The sequence below is a fragment of the Prionailurus bengalensis genome, chromosome A2 (assembly GCF_016509475.1).
Source record: "Prionailurus bengalensis isolate Pbe53 chromosome A2, Fcat_Pben_1.1_paternal_pri, whole genome shotgun sequence".
Lineage (NCBI taxonomy): Eukaryota > Metazoa > Chordata > Mammalia > Carnivora > Felidae > Prionailurus > Prionailurus bengalensis.
This window is the reverse complement of record NC_057348.1, coordinates 143,749,361-143,770,001: the sequence shown is the minus strand read 5'-3', so window position 1 is coordinate 143,770,001 and position 20,641 is coordinate 143,749,361. Positions and strand designations below refer to the sequence as shown.

The 20,641-nt window shown below is 49.4% G+C and overlaps 3 protein-coding genes across 3 annotated transcripts in view; 1 reads left to right on the top strand and 2 right to left on the bottom strand.

Annotated features, from left to right (window-relative positions):
* Positions 1–3,026, top strand: part of PAX4 (paired box 4) — a 36,498-nt gene extending 33,472 nt beyond the window's left edge. Inside the window, 8 exon segments of the mRNA XM_043589632.1 lie at positions 6–81; positions 688–813; positions 1,037–1,119; positions 1,480–1,549; positions 2,015–2,070; positions 2,322–2,460; positions 2,790–2,803; positions 2,805–3,026. Of these exon segments, the coding sequence (XP_043445567.1) occupies positions 6–81; positions 688–813; positions 1,037–1,119; positions 1,480–1,549; positions 2,015–2,070; positions 2,322–2,460; positions 2,790–2,803; positions 2,805–3,026 (786 nt within the window).
* Positions 3,027–7,023: 3,997 nt separating this feature from the next.
* FSCN3 (fascin actin-bundling protein 3) lies at positions 7,024–14,404 on the bottom strand. Its single transcript, XM_043589423.1, has 7 exons — positions 14,093–14,404; positions 12,343–13,039; positions 11,907–12,025; positions 10,190–10,349; positions 9,548–9,718; positions 9,012–9,217; positions 7,024–7,197 (listed from the first exon to the last, which is right to left on the bottom strand). The coding sequence occupies exons 1-6, from the start codon at positions 14,231–14,233 to the stop codon at positions 9,012–9,014; spliced, it is 1,494 nt and encodes a 497-aa protein (XP_043445358.1). The 5' UTR covers positions 14,234–14,404; the 3' UTR covers positions 7,024–7,197.
* A 1,469-nt stretch (positions 14,405–15,873) lies between these two features.
* On the bottom strand, positions 15,874–19,590 carry ARF5 (ADP ribosylation factor 5). The gene is made up of 6 exons (XM_043589424.1): positions 19,398–19,590; positions 18,779–18,859; positions 18,318–18,427; positions 17,131–17,202; positions 16,463–16,588; positions 15,874–16,360 (listed from the first exon to the last, which is right to left on the bottom strand). The coding sequence occupies exons 1-6, from the start codon at positions 19,462–19,464 to the stop codon at positions 16,274–16,276; spliced, it is 543 nt and encodes a 180-aa protein (XP_043445359.1). The 5' UTR covers positions 19,465–19,590; the 3' UTR covers positions 15,874–16,273.
* Between the last annotated feature and the right edge of the window lie 1,051 nt (positions 19,591–20,641).

The following is a 20,641-nucleotide window of genomic DNA, read 5'->3' as shown; positions in this document are numbered from 1 at the left end:
CCCAGGTCTCTTCCATCAACCGAGTCCTGCGGGCACTACAGGAGGGCCACCGACTGCCCTGGGCACAGCTCAGGTCACCAGGTGGGTCTTGGAGCTGCAAACGTAAGCATTTTACAGGGATGATCAGAGCAAACATAAGCATCTTACATTTGGCAAAGCCCTTTCTTGTTCTTTCTTGGATCACCCTCACTGACAACAAGACAATAAGGAGGGCCTGGCAAGGAGTATTGCTCTCTCCTGGCAGAAAAGAACTGAAGCTTAGAGAAGAGAAATGGCTTACCCAAGGTTACCAGCTAGTTGTTGGCAGGTCCTGTGACAGAACTCAGGTCCTCTGGCCCTTAGGTTCACAGGATCTGCCAAGGAAGAGGCAGGGCTGGACCTCCCACACCCTCCCTATGCCTCATGCACAGCCTCTCAGAGTGCTCTTCACATTCTGTGGAATCATGCAAACCTGGGCCAACCTTGCTGCTGTTTCCCCAAACACGAAGCATGCACTCAACCATGGCATTGGGAGTGCCTCCCACTAAGTGCCCCTTTAGTAACCTCCAAGAAACTGTGAACGCCCTACGAACATGGCTCTGCTCTTATATCCATGTTGTCCCTTATCCATAGCCCCAGGGCCTTGGGAACCCCATCTGATGAGAAGAAACATCACAAACCGCTACAAGCCACTGTCCCCCTTTACAGATGTTTTGACTCCAGTTCCTCACACTCCCCGCAGTGGCTGTGAGGTTCCTCGGGGTCCCCACCCAGGGACTGGCCACCGGAATCGGACCATCTTCTCCCCAGGCCAAGCTGAGGCTCTGGAGAAAGGTGCCAGGGCTGGGTCAGACAGCAGGTGAAAGGGTGCTTGGTGTGACACAGGCAACGGCCCTGTGGCCTGTGGGCAAAGGCTGAGAAGCGGAGGCTGTGGGTGGCCTTACCTTAAGGAGGAGGGTAGTTTAGGGTCATAGCAGGTGGGAATGGGGCCTGAGGGGGAGATCCATGCCTTGCTCCTCTCCCTGTGACCTTACTACTTGAGCCTCGATCTCTGCAGAGTTCCAGCGTGGGCAGTATCCTGATTCAGTGGCCCGTGGAAAGCTGGCCGCTGCCACCTCTCTGCCTGAGGACACGGTGAGGGTGAGTGAACTCTGCCACACAAGGTGCACAAAACGCAAGAACAAAGACTCTGTGCTGAGGTGGTTTTGGGTTCTGGTGAGGGGCAGATGGCGGGGAAAAGGTGGAAAGAGATTGGTTTGTAGAAAAAAGTCAGACACAAGACCCTCCTTGTTCTCCTTCTGCCGATTCCTCTCTTCTCTTCCCCACTCCAAGCCTTTGAAGTGAGGAGGGGGACAGAGAACAAAGGCCAGAGCAGGGAGGAGGGACATCAGGTCTGAGGAAGGGTCTGTGCTCTGGGTCCAGACCAGAAACATATGATGAGAGCAGTAGGTGCCAGGTAGCGAAGGGCACAGCCAGCTACACCGTTCTGCTGTCCTTCAGGTCTGGTTTTCCAACCGAAGAGCCAAATGGCGCCGACAAGAGAAGCTCAAGTGGGAAATGCAGATTCCAGGTAATTTTCCTGCACATCCATCCTTCCATCCACTCATCTACCCACCCATCCTTCCATGCATCCATGCGTGCATGGATCTATCCATGCATCCATCCACCCACCTATCCATCTATCCACCCACCCACCTGTCTGTCCCTCCACTATCCATCCATCCATCCATCCATCCATCCATCCATCCACTAAACATTTACTTGGCATCTTCCATGTGTCAGATTCTGTGTTAGATGCTCAGCATTCAGAGTCTCTGCTCTTTAGGTCTGCACTGCCCCGTTTACCATCCCTGACATTTCATCCTTCTTCCCCAGTCTCCCAAGGGCCTGCCTTGGGGAGGAAGGCAGTTTAGGGTTATAGCATCCATCTCCTCCCATCCCTGCCAGAAGTTGCCATCTTTCTTAGAACCTCCCCGCTACTCCCCGCTCCCCAAACCTATTCCTCCTTCTGAGTGGATCTACTCTCACCTTGTAGGTGCTTCCCATGTACCAACTGTGCCCAATGCCTCCCCTGGGATCATCTCTGCACAGGTATCCAGGAAGAGAGGGGAGTTTGTGAACTGGGAAGACAAGGGCTCACTGCTTCTCCCAATTCCTGACTGCTCCTGGTTCCTACAACTCACATTTCAGAAAGCACCATGCTCACAGTCTACCATGTGAATGGTGCCCTCTAGAGTTGTGCAGGAGACAGTTGGAGGCATGGGGGCAGCCTTGGGGCCCCAGTTCTGCTAAATAGGAGGCATCACTGACAACTGAGGGTCTCCTCTTGCTTTTCGTGGCAGCCCCCTGGGAGTGTGTCTTCAGCAGTCCTGCCTGCCCTGGAATCCTTGGGTCCCTCCTGCTATCAGCTGTGCTGGGGGACAGCAGCAGACAGGTGTCTGAGTGACAACCCACCCCAAGCCTCTCTCAAGCCCTGCTGGGGTAAGAATCCACAGGCCAGGCCTCACTCCTGCAGGGTGTGGGGAAGGCTTACTCCTTGACCCGCAAGAGGGCATGGATCTCCAGTTGGGGTCACCAAGGGAACCTTGATACAGCTTTCTTCATTCCTTCCATGGCCTACAAGGTTGGATGCTAACACCCGCTGAGTCTATATTTCCACTGACAGATGTGGAAGGAAAAGGGGGTTGGATTGGGATGTGAGTGTATATATCCAGGGTAGAGAACGGATATCTGTCCCTCTCTCCACCAGTGACTTTGAGGGGTGGGGTGACAGCAACAAACCCAAACTCACCCTCTCTTTGTCTCTGCAGGCCACCTGCCTCCTGCAGCTGAGCTCCCTGGATTCAGTAGTGCTTTGCCATCCTTACCCTTCCTTCCACTGCCTCCGTGGCCAGTGTTGGTGCCCCTGCGGCCTTGCTCTGGTCCAGCTCCCCACCCCTGCAAGGCCTGGAATGAGGGAGGAGGGCCAGAGTGGAAAGGAGATGGGGTGGGGAGGATCTAATATCATCCTGCCCAAGCAGATTACTGGTTCCTCTTCTTTCCTGTGACTCTTTCTCCTCATCTGTGGACGCGGTCTGGTCCTGTCTCGCTGCCCCTTCTATGCGGCACCTGTTTGGAGGGTCTGGGAAAGCCGTGCCCACTCACGCTGGCCTTAAATGGCCTCTAGTTGGCAGGAATAAAAGCATTTTTTTAATTAGCAGTACTTCCTGTTTGTGTTTTTCCCATGAACATTCATACTCCCACCCCTACTTTTAACAATGAGATAATTTGCTCTATATCTATCTATCTATCTAGCTAGCTGTCTTTTATCTTCCTATCTTCCAATCTATCTATCTATCTGTATGATCTCTTTATGTATGTAACTATGTATGTATCTAGCTGCCATCTATTTAATTTATCTATATGTTTATGGAACTATCTACCCAATCTGTCTAATCTATATATTCATCTACCTGGGTGTATATCTACATATGTATGTAGATATGTATCTATATTAGTGTGGACACTCAGGCACTCATATTGTGCCCACACACACACTGATAGTACATCATGGCATGCCACTTTTAAGTCCCAACAGGTATCTCCAAAAATAAGGGACTTTTACATAACTAAAATATACAGTAATTCCTTAATCTAAGGAAATAGACATTACTTCCTTAATTGCATGTGTATTTTTTGCAAAGCAGCAGAGTGGAAATGCCATCTTTCATACTCTGTCCCTTTATACACACCCCTGGGGCATGTTTGCTTGCAACTTCTTGGCAGTAAGTTTCACATCTTCTCAGTTTTGTCTCTCTGCAAAAAAAAAAAAAAAAAAAAAATCTGGCTCCCCCTGGGAAGCCTTGGTATGTAGAGAAAGAGGGGGAATATGGGGAGAATGGGGTGAAGAATGGCATATTTTGAAGAATAATATCCAAATTCTTTCCCTTTTGAAGAGCAGGGGCATGGACTGATAATGGCTGATGGCACAAAGCAGGATAAAAGGAGTGGGGGCACGTTTGTTTTCTCTCATCTGGGAGTGCTACTCATCCAGAAGCTATCTTCATCAAACACTCTAGAGCTGTGCTCTGCAATAAGTAGCCACCAACCACATGTGGCTATTGTAATGTGACTAAAATTAAGTAAAATGCTGGGGCACCTGGGTGGCTCAGTCGGTTGGTTAAGCAACTGACTTCGGCTCAGGCCATGATCTCATGGGTCACTAATCTGAAGCTCTGGGTTGGGCTCTGTGCTGACAGCTGAGAGCCTGCAGCCTGCTTCAGATTCTGTGTCTCCCTCTCTCTACCTCTCCCCTGCTTGCTCTCTCTCTTTCTCTCTCTCTCTCTCAAAAACAAAACATTTCAAAAATTTGTGTAAAATGAACACCCCAACTCCTCATTCCCACTAGCTACATATCAAATGCCCAAAGGTCACATGTGTCCCCTGGCTGCCGTATCAGACAGTAAACATTACAGAACATTTCCATCAGCACAAAACGTTCTATGGGACAGCACAGCTCTAGAATGAAATTCCAAGGGGGACGGAGCATACGCCTCTGCCCTGCTGACAGACGGCCTAGGTAAATGGGTAAGGTTTTGTGGGAAGACAATCTGCACGGCACAGTCTGCGAACAAGCCATTCATTCAACTACAGGACTGATGTCAGCAATGGAGGGAGCTGTCAGCTGAGGCCCCATGGCCAAGCACGATCAAGCGGAGGATGGATGGCCACCTGCGGGGAGTGGGGCCTAAGAGACTATGAGTGGGGGGTGTGTGTGCCTCCATGCACACGCATACCCATGCATCCGAGTTTGTACATGCGTTTATGGAAGGATGAGGAAGAAATCCTGCCTTAAATGACCCCCGAGGTCCTATCTCTCTGAAGAGTGTATTCCACTCCATATCTTTGGCCTGTTCTTAAAGTTCTCTGGGAAACAAATGCCCTAGTCTCTAGCGTTCTCAAGCTTCACTTACTATATTAAAATGTTTACAAAATTCTTTTATATCTCTTGAGGAGAAACATACTTACAAAAACCTGAGGTCAGTTTCCTCTGTGCAGATGGAACCTCTCTCATGTTGTGGTTTTAGCTTCTTTTCTCAACAGATTTAAAAACCAGGCACTCATTATAGTGTGGAGCAATTCCCCCAAAGTGGGGGTCAGGCATCACTGTTGGTATTTGAGAACATTTTAGGAGGCATGTAGACACTGCTTTAAATAAGGGTGAGTCAGATGGGGCGCCTGGGTGGCTCAGTTGGTTGGGCGTCCGACTTCAGCTCAGGTCACGATCTCGTGGTCCGTGAGTTCGAGCCCAGTGTCGGGCTCTGGGCTGACGGCTCGGAGCGTGGAGCCTGCTTCTGATTCTGTGTCTCCCTCTCTCTCTGCCCCTCCCCTGTTCATGCTCTGTCTCTGTCTGTCTCAAAAATAAATAAACGTTAAAAAAAATTTAAATAATAGTGAGTCAGAAATGAGGAAATTATTCACCTTTCCACTCCCTTTCAATTCAATTTGATTGCATCAAACAGAAGCTTTCATTTTGGTCCTAGTATTTAGTGCCTCTATAACAGTTGTTAATCTTTTTGTTTTTAATGTTTATTTATCTTTGAGAGAGCGAGAGAGACAGAGCATGAGCAGGGGAGGAGCAGAGAGAGAGGGAGACACAGAATCTGAAACAGGTTCCAGGCTCTGAGCTGTCAGCACAGAGCCCGTGAGATCATGACCTGGGCCAAAGCCGGATGCTCAACTGACTGAACCACCCAGGCGCCCTGCCCACCCCCCCTTTTTGTTTTAACAGAGGGAAAGGGAAACACAGGTTCTGAGCCTTGGACAGGGGAGGGAAATCTAATTAGGATTTGATAATCATTTTGTATTTATTTATTTATTTATTTATTTATATTTGTGAGAGAGAAAGAGAGAGCATGAGCAGGGGAGGGGCAGAGATAGGAGAGAGAGAGAGAGAGAGAGAGAGAATCCCAAGCAGGCTCTGTGCCCACAGCACAGAGCCCAATACAGGGTTTGATCTCACGAACTGTGAGACCATGACCTGAGCCAAAGTTAAGAGTCAGATGCTTAATTGACTGAGCCACTCAGGTGGCCCTGATTGTATTTATTTATTTTTTATTTTTTATTTTTTTAAATTTTTTTTTCAACGTTTATTTATTTTTGGGACAGAGAGAGACAGAGCATGAACAGGGGAGGGGCAGAGAGAGAGGGAGACACAGAATCGGAAACAGGCTCCAGGCTCTGAGCCATCAGCCCAGAGCCCGACGCGGGGCTCGAACTCACAGACCGCGAGATCGTGACCTGGCTGAAGTCAGACACTTAACCGACTGCGCCACCCAGGCGCCCCTGATTGTATTTATTTTTAAGGTCACTTTCTATTTATGGCAAGTGATTCTGGTCTTCCATTTTATGACAGTGATTAAAATATTCCTTTCTAAAGAAAAGTACTTAAGAGTCTATGTCAATAAAGACATTGATAGAGCATATGGTAGGTAGATGAAGGCCAAAGTTATACAGACAGTACAAGAATGATGGTCATTTTGGAAACTCTGTTTTGATGGAAAGAGTAGTGGACATTACAGTCCATTCTAGTTGAGGAAATTGAGTCAGAAACCCCAGTCGTGGGACCTTGGGCAAATCACTTCAGCTCCCTATAAAAGGTGGGCAGTGATGGGGAAAGTACCTGTCTTGCCCAACTGATGAGATCAAAGGTAATGATAAGGTGGGATAATTGGTAAACCTCCAGGGTGGTGCTGAGGGAGTGTGCTACACCAGCATAAGGTGTTATTACCATTGCCCTGTGCCCATAGGATTAGTAATCATTCTTTCAAAACCAAAAGGACAGCTAATCATATCTGGATTCTTAATCCTTCAGGGCAAAACTGCCTCCTTATGGAATCACTGGAAAAAGTCTAGCGATTCTGGTGGGAATGGGAAAGATCATTGTAAGAACTGGTTACCATTTGGTGCCGCCTCTTCTGGATAGAACTTGGAGTGGTCTGGGGCCTCAGTCTCCACCCATATCCAGACCCCTATTCTGTACTGAGTCAGATGCACACCAGGGTCTTGGGGGTGGCCTTTTGTGATGTATTGTCACTCGAAACAGGTGTTTTGCTAAACTGGGTAGGGAAAGTTCTATAACAGATATTCTCATGGATTTGGACTCTGGGGTTCCTCTTGTGTTTAGCGTAGTAGTTTCTCCTGGAGGATTTGGATTTCTGTAGGTAGCATCCCATTGACCTGGGAAGGGAAGAGGAAATAGAAAGCTGAGCTTAGGCTTTTAAGAAAAATCTGGTAAGACCATCTGTGAAAAGAGACAATAAAATGATTTGTTCCATTCTTGATGAGGGATCACATAGATGCATGTGAAGTTAATTGATAGGAAAAGACAGTAAAACTTATTTTTTAAATCATATTAATGGCATAAAAAAAGCATCAGAGTTCAAAGGGATACTAAATTCAACAGAAAAGATTTACTAAGAATTCAACAGGATTGGGGAAGACTTCTGATAGAGTAGAATGCGCTAGGTGCCAGGCTGTTTACTGAGCATTTTAAAATCATTATCTCACATAACACAACAATCCCAGGAGATAGATATTACATTCCCATTTTATCCACAAGGAATAGGCTTTGTGAGGTTCATTTTTCCAGGGTCAAACAAGTTAAACCGATAAAAATCTAATTTTATCAGAACCCAGTTCTGAGTCCAAAAAATGAGCTCTTAACCACTATGATACACTGTCTATTGGAATGTCAGGCTGGGAGGAGCCTGAGAAATTTAGTTAAATCAAAACCCTTCACGTAACAGATAAGAAAACAAGCCCAGTGTGATTTCATCCAGTTTGGCCATAGTAAAAGGTTTCTGTAGAAAACTGGTAGAAAATGGAAGAAGGGAGTGAACATATATTAGGGGTCTATATCTGGATTCACATTGTCACTTGACCGTCATACCACCCTATGAAGTAGATGTTATTCTCACTTTACAGATAAGGAAACCAAGGCCTAGAAATGTTAAAGCAATTTCCCTAAAGTTCCAGGTTTATATGATACCAAAACCAAAGTTCTTCTTCCTACAACATCCTCATAACTTTCCAAGTCGAGAAAGCGAGGTCAGCTGTGAAGAAACGGGGCTAAGGGCAGTGAGGCATCCTGAAGAGGTGTGAACAGGGAATGATGGATTGGAGGCAGCACCTTAGGAAAGCAAACTTGGTGTGGAGAGGAGATTGAATAGGATGGACCTGAGGCAGGGGAGTGCTGCTGGGGCGGGGGGTTACTGCGGTGTAGGCTTTTGGTGACAAGCCTGGAACCAAAGGTACCAAAGGTAGTTAAGAAAGAGTAAGCCCTCAAGAGGCATAGTTAAGGGAGTACCCAAGAATTTTCAGGGTTTGGTAAAGGGAATGAATGGGAGGAAGGAGACATGGTGCTGAGGTCTTGATCCAGAAGCATTTGAGAGGGCAGCCATGCCCTAGATGGCCATGGGGAGGGCAGGAAGGATCATCTTTGGAGGGGAGGGTGAGTCGGCTGATTTTGAGGGGATAGCAAGACAAAGTCAAGTCAAGTGCCCATCAGGAAGTTGGAAAGAGATGAAGTTAGAGTTCGGGAGGAGGGTCAAGGCTGCAGATGAATATTTGGGAGCCATTAGCACCCCAGGGATCCAAGGGTGTAGGGATAGAAAGTGCATGGGATAGAAAGCATACCCTCAGAGTTACCTGTCTCCCCGAAACATGGGACAAAACTGCATCTTAACAAAGAAAGATAAACACACGAGTACACCCAATTTTGTCCCCTGCAAGTTTGCTTGCACACTCGTGTCAGTGTGGCATAATAGTGAGAAATCTAGATCTGATTGCCCCTCTTTTCTCTAGCAAGGCTGGGTTTAGAAGCCCTAAGAGGAAAAGCACATATCTGGAACAAATGTCTGGCATTGATCAAGTTGTGGGACAGACGTCAGCGCAGGGGAGGTGTTTTGGTCTCACTCTCACCCCCCTCCCTTCCTTTCTTGCCCCTCAGTTCCTGCTCCCCCATCTCCAGGTCCTTGCCCATTTTGTCTTACCTAAAATTCCCAAATACACTCTTTGGTAATCTCCTCGCTGTCTGCCAACAGGGTGCCGCTTCGGTCGGATCGCATGTAGAAGCCATTGGGTGCCAGTACTGTGAGCAAGTTGCTCCCATGAAGCTCTATACAGAAGTTGAGAGCGAACTTTCCCCAAGGGCGAAAGGTGCCAAAGGACGTTATTGACCAGAAGGATCCACCCTGTGCTGAGGAGGGAAGAGCTCAGGTCAGTGCCCTATTCAGGACAAAGTTCTCCAACAGTACAGCCTGAGGAGGCTCCTGGGAAGCATGCCAACTCTCCCTGACTACCCTACCCTGCCTGTGTTGGCAGGTCCCCCTATGGAAACACAGGAGGGTTGGGTTTTGTTCTGCTTACCCATTCTTTGGGGGGGGGGGTCTTGAAGTGTGAAAACAAACAGAAACTATGTTTCTCCTTTTATGGTGAGTAGGGTCTGAGCAGCAGGCCCTGAAGTCTGAGTTGGGGCCAAGGCAGTGCTAGACTCTGACCCCAGGGATGAAGAAGAGGAGCTCCTCACCCTGGAAGTGGTAGATGCCTTGGCGGCAAGGCAGCAGGTGAATGCAGTCAGGCTGATCCATATTGCACTTCATTAGGTCGTGCTCTGATGAGGTGCCCACATACCCATAACGACCTCGCAATACGAGGAAGGGACGGTTAGCTAATCGAATCCCAAATTCCTCATTTGGGCCTAAAAGAAACAGAAAAAAGTTATCTGGATGAGCTGCTTCTAGATGCCTTCACCGATAGAAGCAGGAAGAGGGGCCCTAATTGTAAGGTGTTGTCAATACTTAAACAATTTTTGAACACCTACTATGTGCTGGATTGTATGCTAGGTGCTTATGAAATGTTTGTGAAAGCACTTGTGGAACCCGAGAAATGTTGATGTTCTTCCTTCCTTTGAGATGTGTGAGCCTATTTAATCCTTATGATAATCCTGTGAGGCAGGCAGGTTGGATATCACTTCCATTGATAATGGAGCCAATGAAACTGAGGCTCAAAGAAGTGGTTTGCCCAAGTGATGACAAAAAATCAGTGACTCAGCAAATATACAGACCCAAATCTTCTGGCTCCAACTCCAGTGCTCTTTCTGTCATATCTCAGCTCCCTCTGAAAGCATCTCTGACTTGGAATAACCTGGCAGGAAGGCTGTTGTGCTTACCTGGAATGGTGGCTTTGGCCATCAGCAGGCCATTGTCTATGATGCCCAAGAAGCGTCCATTGGGAGCCTGCAGGATAATCCTGCCGCAGTTCCAGTGCATGTGGAAGAAAGTGCCAGGCTCCATTGGGTGCCCATTAGCTACCACTGTCCTGTGGTGCCTCTGGAGAGATGATAGGGAGCAGAGAGGGGAAACAAGGACTGAAAATCTCAGCTTTCTTCCCAGCGTTTCTATTCCTAGACCCTTTCCCACATACCACCCACTAGCTTTCTTCATTCTCCCTACCCTGGGAGGGTATGCTTTATGCTTTCCCATCCTTTTTGGAAGACGTATTGTGGCCTTAGCTCTCCCACTTCCCCAGTTTGCTATTTCCCAGAGCCCACTATTAAAAAGGGACCTGGATATCCATATGGAGAGAAATAGTCCTCAGCCCAGACTCCAAAATCATTTCAAAATGGATCATAGACATAAAAATGAAAGCCAAACAATAAAATGCCTACAAGAAGACACGGGAAATTCTTTGCAACTTTGGGACAGGCAGTGATTATTGGGATGAAAACTCACTAACCATTTATAAATGGAGAAATTGGTACCTCATCAAAATTAAAAACTTGCTGCTCAAAAGGCACTTGTAAGCAAATGAAAAGGCAAGCCACAGATTGGGAGGAAACACAACACATATATTTGGCAAAGAACTTGACTTCAGAACATAGAAAGAACTCTCAAAACTCAATAATAAGATAAACAATCCAGTGACAGATGGGCAAAAGATGTGAACAGACACCTCACAGAGAAGATCTACAAATGGCCAGTAAGCACATGAAAAGATACTCAACATTATTAATTATAAGGGAGATGCAAATTAAAGCCACAGTAAGATGTCACTACATACCTACTAGAGTGGCTAAAATTAAAAAGACAGACATCACGACGAGGATGTGGAGTAATTAGAACCTTCATACATTACTGGCAAGAATGTAAAATTGCATACTCCCTTTCAAAAACTAACATTTTCTTAAAAATATAAATGCATGTTGATCACGTGACCCATATTTCGACTGCTAGGTACTTGCCTTAAGATAACTAAAAATACAGGCCCACCAAAAAACTTGTACACAGATGTTCATAGTAACTTTATTCATAGTAGCCCACACTGGAAACAACTCAAGGGTTCATCGACAAGCAAATGGATAAGCAAATTAGGTTTGTGTTTATGAGTACTAGTATGGAACACTACTCAGCAATAAAAAGGAACAAACCAGTGGTACACAGATCATGAATCTCACAAACGTTATGCTGATGGAAGAATACATACTGCAACCCCATGTGATTCCATTTATATGAAATTCTAGAATAGACAAATCTAACCTATAGTGACAGAATACATAAAAGGGAAAAGAGGGAATTTCTGTGGAGATAGAAATATTGTCTAACTTGTGATTGTGGCATACTTGCATAGGTATATATATATATATTTGTCAAAACTTATTGTATGCTTAAAAGTGGTACATTCTATTGTAAATAAATTCTGCCTCAAGAAAGCAAATTTTTTTTAAGAGGCCCTATTGGATAAAATTGGGCCCATTGGTTGAAAATTGATATGGGCCTCCATTGTTCACTTCAGCATCTAGTCACTTGCCTTGAAGAAGGAGAAAGTACGTCTAGAATGAGAGAACTCAGGGATCAAGAGTTCTCTTGCTCAGAAGGCCAAGGTTTTACCTGGGCTAGGTAGCAGCCATTTGCTGCACGAAGCTGCAGGGTGAGGCTCTCGTTGTCACATTCAAACTGGAACAAGGACATTGGGGTTACGTGCTCAGAGGCAGCATATACCTCAACATCTGCAGAGAAAGAATATGTCAGAGGGAGAGTCTGGTCTCACCCTCAGTGTCAGCCCCTCCTCCACGATTTATGGCTGGGGTTCCCTCTGTTTGCCCCCCTCAGCTTTCATCCCCTTCTGGACCATAGGAGCTTGGAAAGACCCAGGCTACTTTCCCCTAAAGCCCATGACCCTGGCCTCATCACCCTGCTCCATGGCACAAGAGATCTTCTTGGGATCCCAGCACATTCAAAAATCTTTGCTGATCCCAAACATATTTTTCTCTTTTCAGCAGCCAGCTCTCCCTCCCTCCACAGCAGTGTTGAACCCAGCACTTGCCATAGATGATGGAGAGGAACTTCCGAGTCTTTGACCTGAGGCTGACCCACGTCGGACAGCGCTGTAGGATGAACCACTCCTCACCCCTATGGGGACTGGAGCCCAGGCCCAGGAGCAGACGTGTGCCCTGTGGATACAGTATGCCTCCTTCTCCATCGCTCAGTGCCACGAGCCCTCCAGGTCGCACTTGCATGTGAAAAGCTGTCTGTGATGAGGGTTGGGGGGCCAGCCGGTCTAAGTGGGACAAGAAGAAGTGTGTTGAGGTCTCCAGGTGGTAGCATCCATCTTGGAAATGCAACAGGAAGCCACATTCCTCCAGGCAGGGCACTGGCGCATCCACCCAGACGCGGCCCGTGGTAGGGTCAGCCCGGGCATAGCAGTGGTTAATGGGGCTGTAGAGGATCACATGGACATGCAGAGCTGGCCGGGGGGTCCACATGTGGTAAGCCGAGAGGACCCTGGAGTTGCAGAACACATCTTCACCATCAGACTCCAGATAACGACCACTAATAATGCACTGGAGAGTCCACTTGCCATTGCGGTGGAAACGCAGTAGGAAGCATCCATGGTGGCTGGTCCTTGGCCGGCCATAGGATAGACTGCCATCTGCCTCGCATAGGAGGTAGAGGCCCTGAAAGCTCCTTAGTCGTACAACAGCCTGTGCATCGTGTTGATTGCTCACCAAGATCTCCCAGGTCTAGAGGCATTGGGAGGAAGAAGGAAATCAGTACTGCCACATGATTAGGCCAGGGAGCCCTACCACCATCACCCCTGGCATCACCCTAGAACCTTCCTTGGGACCAACCACCTTCTCCTCCCCATCAGCCTCCTTGCGGTCAGCTCTTCCACCCTCTCATCCAACAGTAATAAAAAGATTTCAGGGGGCCTCTATTCCTGGAATCAGAGCGCTTCTCAAGATCCCAAGAGAAGCTCTAAATGCTTACTTCTTCCAGCTACCAGAAGGTAAACTTCCCTCTCTCTTACTTGGTGGCTTCCTTCAATACCTAATTTTCCAAGAAGTGTTTTGGTTTCAATGTTACTTTCCTCTTCCTCACTGTTGCCCCTGGAGAGCACACTAGCCACACTCCCATCCCCAAAGCCCACCTCGCCAGCATGGCAGGAGAAGAGCAAGACCTCTTACAGGTGGGTCCAGGCTCCAGGGATAAGGATGGGAACACACACAGTTGAGATGCAGTTGTCTGGTTCAGCTGTGATCAACCCTGTTCTAAACAAGGACCTTGCTACCACCTCACTCTGTTGTACTGTTGCAGGGCTGCCTATACCGCTTTCTAAAATGAGCTCTCCTAGGCTTGTAGAGTACCCCATCCCTGAACTACAACCAGAACAGAATCATAGGCCTTGCCGTCACTCCACTTGTCCAACTTCCCTTGGACGCCCACAATTTTGCCTTCCAGCCTGGGCTGTTATCTCGCCTCTTTGTGATGACGCAACCACTCTGTATTGGGATGGAAGGAAGAGAGCAGCCAGGGAAGACTAGGAAGGAAGGGCTAACACTTTGTCTCTCGGAACAGGTTTAGAGAGGGGGAGACGGAGCAGTGGAGACCTGTGACCAAAAGCCTGGGGTAGGAGGCTCTCAGCCTGACAATGTCAAAGGCTGGGAAGATGATTAGGCTGAGAGTGTACCCCTGCCACCACCGCGTGTGCGCACACAGACACATGGACACACGCACACGCTCACGAGAGCTTGGCCATTGGGAAAAATGGCTCCAGTACAGGTTTGCTTTGTTACCTGTCTCCGGCCCAAACCCCTCGCAGTAGCAGTGACTATATTCTTATACGTCTCGTAAGTGAGGTAGGATCCTGCCCAGCTGATGAGCCCAACCCTTAGCTCCTCGGGCTTGGGGCTTTGCGTCCACTCCACGTCATCCATGGGGCCGGCACCACAGGTGATGACTCTGTCCGGCCCAGCCTTCCCCCCAGTGGTGTGGTTCCACAGGCCATAGGGCCTAGAATCAGGCCTGTAGTACCCACCAGAAGACGTTCCCAGAGGGAACTTCTCAGGCAGAGGCTAGGCTAGGGCCCAGCGCCTCTGTGACCCGGGAGCATTGTGACTGTGAGGGCTGCCTCTTATCCATAGTGGGGAAAGGGCACTGGCACAGCATTGTCAATCTACAGCCTAGAGGAAGTGGGTCTAGGGCCTTGGGCATTAACCTCCTCACATCACTCCAGGCACCGAGGTCGGCTGAACGAAGACTGGGCATCAGAACTTTGGCCTGTACCAGTGATAGCCCATGACTACAGGCAAGTCCTTCTCCTTCTTCATGTCTGTTCCTCATTTTAATGGCAGGGTAAAAACCAACCTCTTTCCACCCTCCGAAATGAGTTCTGCTTGGCTCCCTTGGGACTCAAGTGTTTTTAAAGTTCAAGATATCCAAGAAAAATCGATTAACTTTTACAGCCCTTGGGAGGATGAGGCCAAAATGTCTCAGAAGGTGCTTTTCAGGAAGTGTGAGGAAACCCTAGACAGATAACCAGCAAGGATCATATTACTCGTATTAATCAGAAAGGGCTGGCTTAGAGCAGGGTAAGGAAAATGCCCTAGATGGGGAGAGCACTGGGCATCTTCCTCATAATCCCCAGCCGCACTGCTGCTGGGCAGCCAGCGAGTGCTGGCCCTCAGGATATGAGCCCTTGCCCTCAAAGGGTCTCTGTTGGCCAACGGCCGTTTCCTCTGTAGGGAAAGCCCCTACAGGGCTCATTTCCTACAAAGCTCATGGAGAAAATCAGTGAAGAACATGGAGGAATCGACAACATCAAAGGAGAAAGGCAAGAGGAAATAATGGTGGTGATGGTGGTTTTTGCTTAAGCTTTGCTGGGATTCAAAGAACGGGCAGAGTAAACCACACTTGGAGAATAGCCCACACTCCTGGTTCCATTCATATGCTTTCTTATTCCCCGTGGTGGGAGTAGGGGAGTAGAGGGCAGGGTTGTCTTCCCAGGTAGAAAGAGTTCCAGTGCAAGGTGAGGAACTGTAATTTGCAAGGCCCTACCAATGTTTTACAGAAGAAGCTTAATAGACTACGGGTGACAGAATCATCTGGGTAATCTTTAAGATGCATTATTCTTGGGCTTCACACTGGTCCTGATGAATCATATTTTTAAAGGTTATCTCGGGACCCTCTTTTTAATAAATATCCCCTCCCCCTGAATTTTAATGTGCACAGTAACCGTGAAGAGCCACTGCTCTAAGTAGCTAGGAGATGGAGAGGAACAGGAAGTGTGTGATTTACAGAATCATGAGGTAGAGCCTGTTATCCTCAGCAAAGGCCCCCTGGAATTGGGAAGGGAGTGGAATCTCCTCCACTGGAACCCCCGAAGTACTGTATCCTCAAGAACAAGGAGGGAGAGGCTGAGCTAGGGGAAGGCAGTGATGTGTGTGTGCACACTGGGGGGAAGGGGTTGGCTGAGCAGCCTTAGCGTTTTGAGCCTCCCCCTGTCATATTGTCCCTTTGTACCCAACAACCCAGCCTCCCCCCAAACCCCCGCTTCTAGGCTACAGACAACACTGTGTACAAACCACAGCAAATTTATTACTCAATATCCAGTGCCACATCATAGCACCACCCGGAGCCCTCACCTTCCCTCCCCATCTGGCCCCAAGGGTACACCCAAAATGGAAAAAACAAAAGTAAACCCAGATCCCTGCTCCTCCTCTGGAAAAAGGGGCCTTAGCCCTGGAGGTCCCTTCCACAGGCTCCAGCAGGCAGGAGAGTGGACCCCTCCGTGCCCAGAGAGCGAGGCTCCAGGCTCCAACAACAGAGAGAACATGCAGGCGGGAGCAGGAGCAGAGGCCTGTGTCTGTGGGAGAGGAGGAGTGGGAGGGAAGGGCACTGCCTGAGGAGTCCGGGAATCTGGTCATCCCGGGATGCACGCGGGAGCTTCCGGGCAGCAGGGGCCGGCCCCTGGTTTGCTAGCGCTTCGACAGCTCATGGGACAGCCAGTCCAGCCCATCATACAGGCCTGTGCCTTGGGTGGCACAGGTGGCCTGGACGTACCACTGTGGGGAGAAGGAAAGAAAGGTCAGTAGCAGGGAAGACAAGGGGATGCCTTTCCTCCTGGCCCCAGCCTGTGGCTCCCCTGGGAGAGGCAGGACCCTCACCGTGCGGCTGCGCAAGTGCTGCAGCCCCAGCTTGTCGGTCAGCTCGCTCACGGGCATGGCATTGGGCATGTCCTGCTTGTTGGCAAACACCAGCAGCACCGCATCCCGCAGCTCGTCTTCCTGCAGCTGAGAGAGACGAAGGGGATGGAATCTGGAGCCCTAGCAGGGTCTCCAGGCTTCCTCTTCCCTGCTGTGGAGGGAGCCCCCCCTTCTACCTTCCAGCATATTTGTGGGGAAGAATGTAATATTGTGCAGTCTGCTGCTGAACACAAGATGCAGAGTCATAAATCAGCTCGAGGCCATCTGGCCCGAAGTCCAGAGCCTTTTTCTAATGACTTGCCCTAGTCAAAGTGACAACATTTCCAAATGGAAAACCAAGAATGAAGAATGTAAGATGAAGTTTCTCTCCACGACATATAATCCTCCTTTCCCTGCCAACTTCTCAGAGGCAAAGCCATAAGAAGTCAGTTTCCTGACAAGGAAAAAGTCAGTCCTATACTTTTCACCTGACTCAAATTCAAAACAGGGCGAGATACTCCTTGTGTCGGTGTCACAAAGAGAAACACGTTCAAGGCCTGTGAGGCATTTCCTGACTTTCACACTGGCACAGAGATCTCAGAGCTCTGCCTCCAAACCAGGGCTCAGTTCCCAGTGCTCTGGGGGCTCACCATCTTCTGGAGCTCATCAGCAGATTCCTGGACCCGCTCTCGGTCATTACTGTCCACTACGAAGATGAGGCCCTGGGTGGAAAGGAAGGAAGAAAGGGCGAGCAATTACTCCCACCTGGGACATACCCTAGTCTGGCTTTCTTCTTCCCATCTTTGTGTCCAAACCCTTCTCATCTAGTAAACTTTATTTTTATTTTTATTTTTTTTTATTTTTTATTTTATTTTATTTTATTTAAAAAAAAATTTTTTTTTTCAATGTTTATTTTTTTTGGGACAGAGAGAGACAGAGCATGAATGGGGGAGGGGCAGAGAGAGAGGGAGACACAGAATCAGAAACAGGCTCCAGGCTCTGAGCCATCAGCCCAGAGCCTGACGCGGGGCTCGAACTCCCGGACCGCGAGATCGTGACCTGGCTGAAGTCGGACGCTTAACCGACTGCGCCACCCAGGCGCCCCTCATCTAGTAAACTTTCACAAGGCTCTGCAAACATCCTGGCACAAACTGGAGACACCCTGCCCGGGATACAGCCTCTGCCCTCAGGCAAGCAGTGTGGCTAGGAGAGGTGCAAGGGAACAGGGAAAGACTTGATGAGACTTAAATGAGGCAGTATGAGGGCGCCTGGCTGTTTCGGTCGGTAGTATGTGTGACTCTTGATCCTGGAGTTGAGTTGAAGCCCCACACTGGGGGTAAAGCTTACTTAAAAAAAAAAAATAAAATAAAATAAAATAAAATAAAATAAAATAAAATAAAATAAATAAAATAAAATAAAATAAAATAAAATAAATAGGGGCACTAGGGTAGCTTAGTTAGTTAAATGTCCACTCTTGATTTCTGCTCAGGTCATGATCTCACCGCTCCTGAGTTTGAGCCCCTTGTCTGGCTCTGCACTGACAGCACGGGTCCTGCTTGGGATTCTCTCTCTCAAAATAAATAAATAAACTTAAAAAAAAAAAAAGTAAATAAGACAGCATGGACCCAAAACCCTGCTTGTCAGGAGAGTGTAGGGTGGCTAAGTCTCAGAAGACTAATAATGCCAGTTCTGAAGGACGAGCAGAGGCAAGCCTACAAACACAGATAGAAGGAGGTAAAGGGTTTTTTTCCTGGCTTGGGGGCCCAGCCTAGGCCAACATCTCAGTCTTTGCAGTCCTAACACCTTTTCTCGTGGGGCTGGAGAGCCCCATCCCCACCTGAGTGTTCTGGAAGTAGTGTCGCCACAGAGGCCGAATCTTGTCCTGGCCTCCCACGTCCCAGACTGTGAAACAAATGTTCTTGTATTCCACTGTTTCCACATTGAAGCCTGGAGATAATTGGAAAAAAAAAAAAAATGAAAACAAAGTCCTGAAAGAAAGGAACTCACTAAATCTATGTAGAGTCATCAGAGACCTAAAACCAGGAAACGATCAAGTCTGCTGGGAACAGAACCCCAGGGGACCTGCAGTCCACAGACCAGGCGGGGCTAGGTCACATTCACCCAGCCTCGGCACTATCCAGCAAGTAAAGGTAACTGTGACCCACTTCTCAGGTAGCCGTGTCTAGTGTCAGGGTCAGCCCCTGCACAGAGATAAGAGCCTCAGGCAGAATCGCGAGCAGACCCAGAGAAGGCCTGCCGCCAGCCTCCCGCTCCTCCCGGCCTCGCCTCAGAACTCACCTATGGTGGGGATGGTGGTGACAATCTCCCCCAACTTCAGTTTGTACAGGATTGTGGTCTTGCCAGCTGCATCCAAGCCAACTGCAAAGGAGAGGGGCAGAGGGCTGGAGACGGGAGCGAGGGAGCCCTCTAGAGACCAGGGAAGGGGAGAGGCCAGGACAGCCGATGGAGACGGGGGCGGAGAGCCCCTGCGCCTGCAGGTGCGCGCTGTTATCTGCCTTCGAGGCCTTGAGGGCGGTCTGATGGTGAACACCAACTCCAGCCCCAAAGCGGGCGAGGGGCTGAAGAGGGCTAGTGGGTAAAGGGCATAAAAGGAGGGCCACGCTCCTTTTAAAAGTCGTCTCCAAGGGCGGAATCCTTCCTTCTTACCAGCCGGGCTGGGGCGTAGGCAGCTTCACCCCACCCAGGCCCGCAGCTCCCAAGCTCAGGCCCCGGGGTCGGCGCTGCAGACCGCGAGCCGCCGGAGAACAGTGACCCCGGCGGGGGGTGGGGGTGGTTAGGAGGTGGGTGACTCAGGGTCAGAGACCATGCTGAGCCGGGATCGGAGGGATGCGGGGGCGGGAGGACTCCGCGGGGGCCGACGCTCCGGTCCGGGCCGCGCGCGCTTGATCTGCCTCACCCATGAGGATCCGCATCTGCTTCTTCCCGAAGATCCGCGAAAAGAGCGCGGACACGGTGAGGCCCATGGCGGGGCCGGGGGAGGGGGTGCGGGCACGGACGCGGGGTGCGGGCTGGAACCGGCCGGCTGCTGGGGGATGGGGCGCAGCAGCAGAAGGAGGAGGCTCCGCCGCCGCCTCCGCGCGTCCCGGCCCGCCCTACGTCATCGCGGGCCCGCCCCCGCCAGGGCCCCGCCCCCTCCCCGCCCCTTCCCCACCCCCAGGCTACCTCTCCGGCAAATTCTGAAGCTAAGCGAGTCCCCGCATCCTTGCTGAATCCGGCGCCGGCTTTAAAGAGTGAAGGGTCTGGGTCTCTCCGTTTCAAGAGCGCTGGCAGGTCTATGGCTGCTTCACCGGCAGCCCGAGCGGGGTCGAGGAAAGTCTACAGTGCTCCACACGGCCCCCGACCCCTAGCTTAAGTGGCCGGCCTTTCGGCTTTGGTTTGTCGCGTCCAGCCCACCCTGCGCTCCGGTGTAGCTCTTGCGAACTAGCATCTATCGACTGTATGCACCACCCTCCGAGGGGAGCGGAAGGTCGGTGCAAGTATCTTATTCCTCTATTTGGCCCTCTCAGCGCCCAGAGAGAGGCTTTGAGCGTGGCAGGTGGTTCAAGTGACCCTAGAATCTCGAGAGGAGTGCGCCGGAGGTGGAAAAAGAAGGTGCCCTAGTGCTAGCTGGACTTCTTGGTTTTCCAATCAGCAGAACCTTCTCCTGCGTGCTGGAGAACTCCACCTTCGCCTCCTTGGTTCCAGACACAACACCTTTCAGTTGATCCACGCAGCTTTTCTGAAGCTTCTTTACTTTCCCACAGACCTGAGAACCCGGATTTTTAATGCACACCTATCCAGGATTTTATGAGACTCTTGTGGCCCTAGACTCCAAGAGCTTCAGAAGTAATTTCCCCACTCAGCAACAGAGGGGAAATAGCAGGAAAGGAATTTAAGTTTCTTCTATGAGAGAGGCTGGGTCAGTGCCTGGCACATAATATATGCTTAGCAAATATGATACTTGCTGGTTTGAACGGACTAAAAGGATGCTCACTGGAGCAAGGACAAGCGATTTGAAACTGGATTGCCAGTTGGCTTCTGGAATCAATTGCTTATGAACTGGACATGGTGAGGTGAGCTGAGAATCAGAGAACCTTCATTAATTCACCTATTCAACAAATATTGAATGCCTACTATGTACCATTGTTCCAGGTCTCAGTT

Coding starts and splice junctions, on each gene's coding strand:
- FSCN3 (XM_043589423.1), bottom strand. CDS start 14,233: ATGGATGACGTGGAGTGGACGCAAAGCCCCAAGCCCGAGGAGCTAAGG. Junction 12,026..12,342: donor GTTCCTCTCCATCATCTATG/GCAAGTGCTGGG, acceptor CTTTCTCTGCAG/ATGTTGAGGTATATGCTGCC. Junction 10,350..11,906: donor ATGGCTGCTACCTAGCCCAG/GTAAAACCTTGG, acceptor TCATCTCTCCAG/AGGCACCACAGGACAGTGGT.
- ARF5 (XM_043589424.1), bottom strand. CDS start 19,464: ATGGGCCTCACCGTGTCCGCGCTCTTTTCGCGGATCTTCGGGAAGAAG. Junction 17,203..18,317: donor ACTACTTCCAGAACACTCAG/GTGGGGATGGGG, acceptor CTTTCCACCCAG/GGCCTCATCTTCGTAGTGGA. Junction 16,589..17,130: donor CTGATGAGCTCCAGAAGATG/GTGAGCCCCCAG, acceptor CGTCTCTCTCAG/CTGCAGGAAGACGAGCTGCG.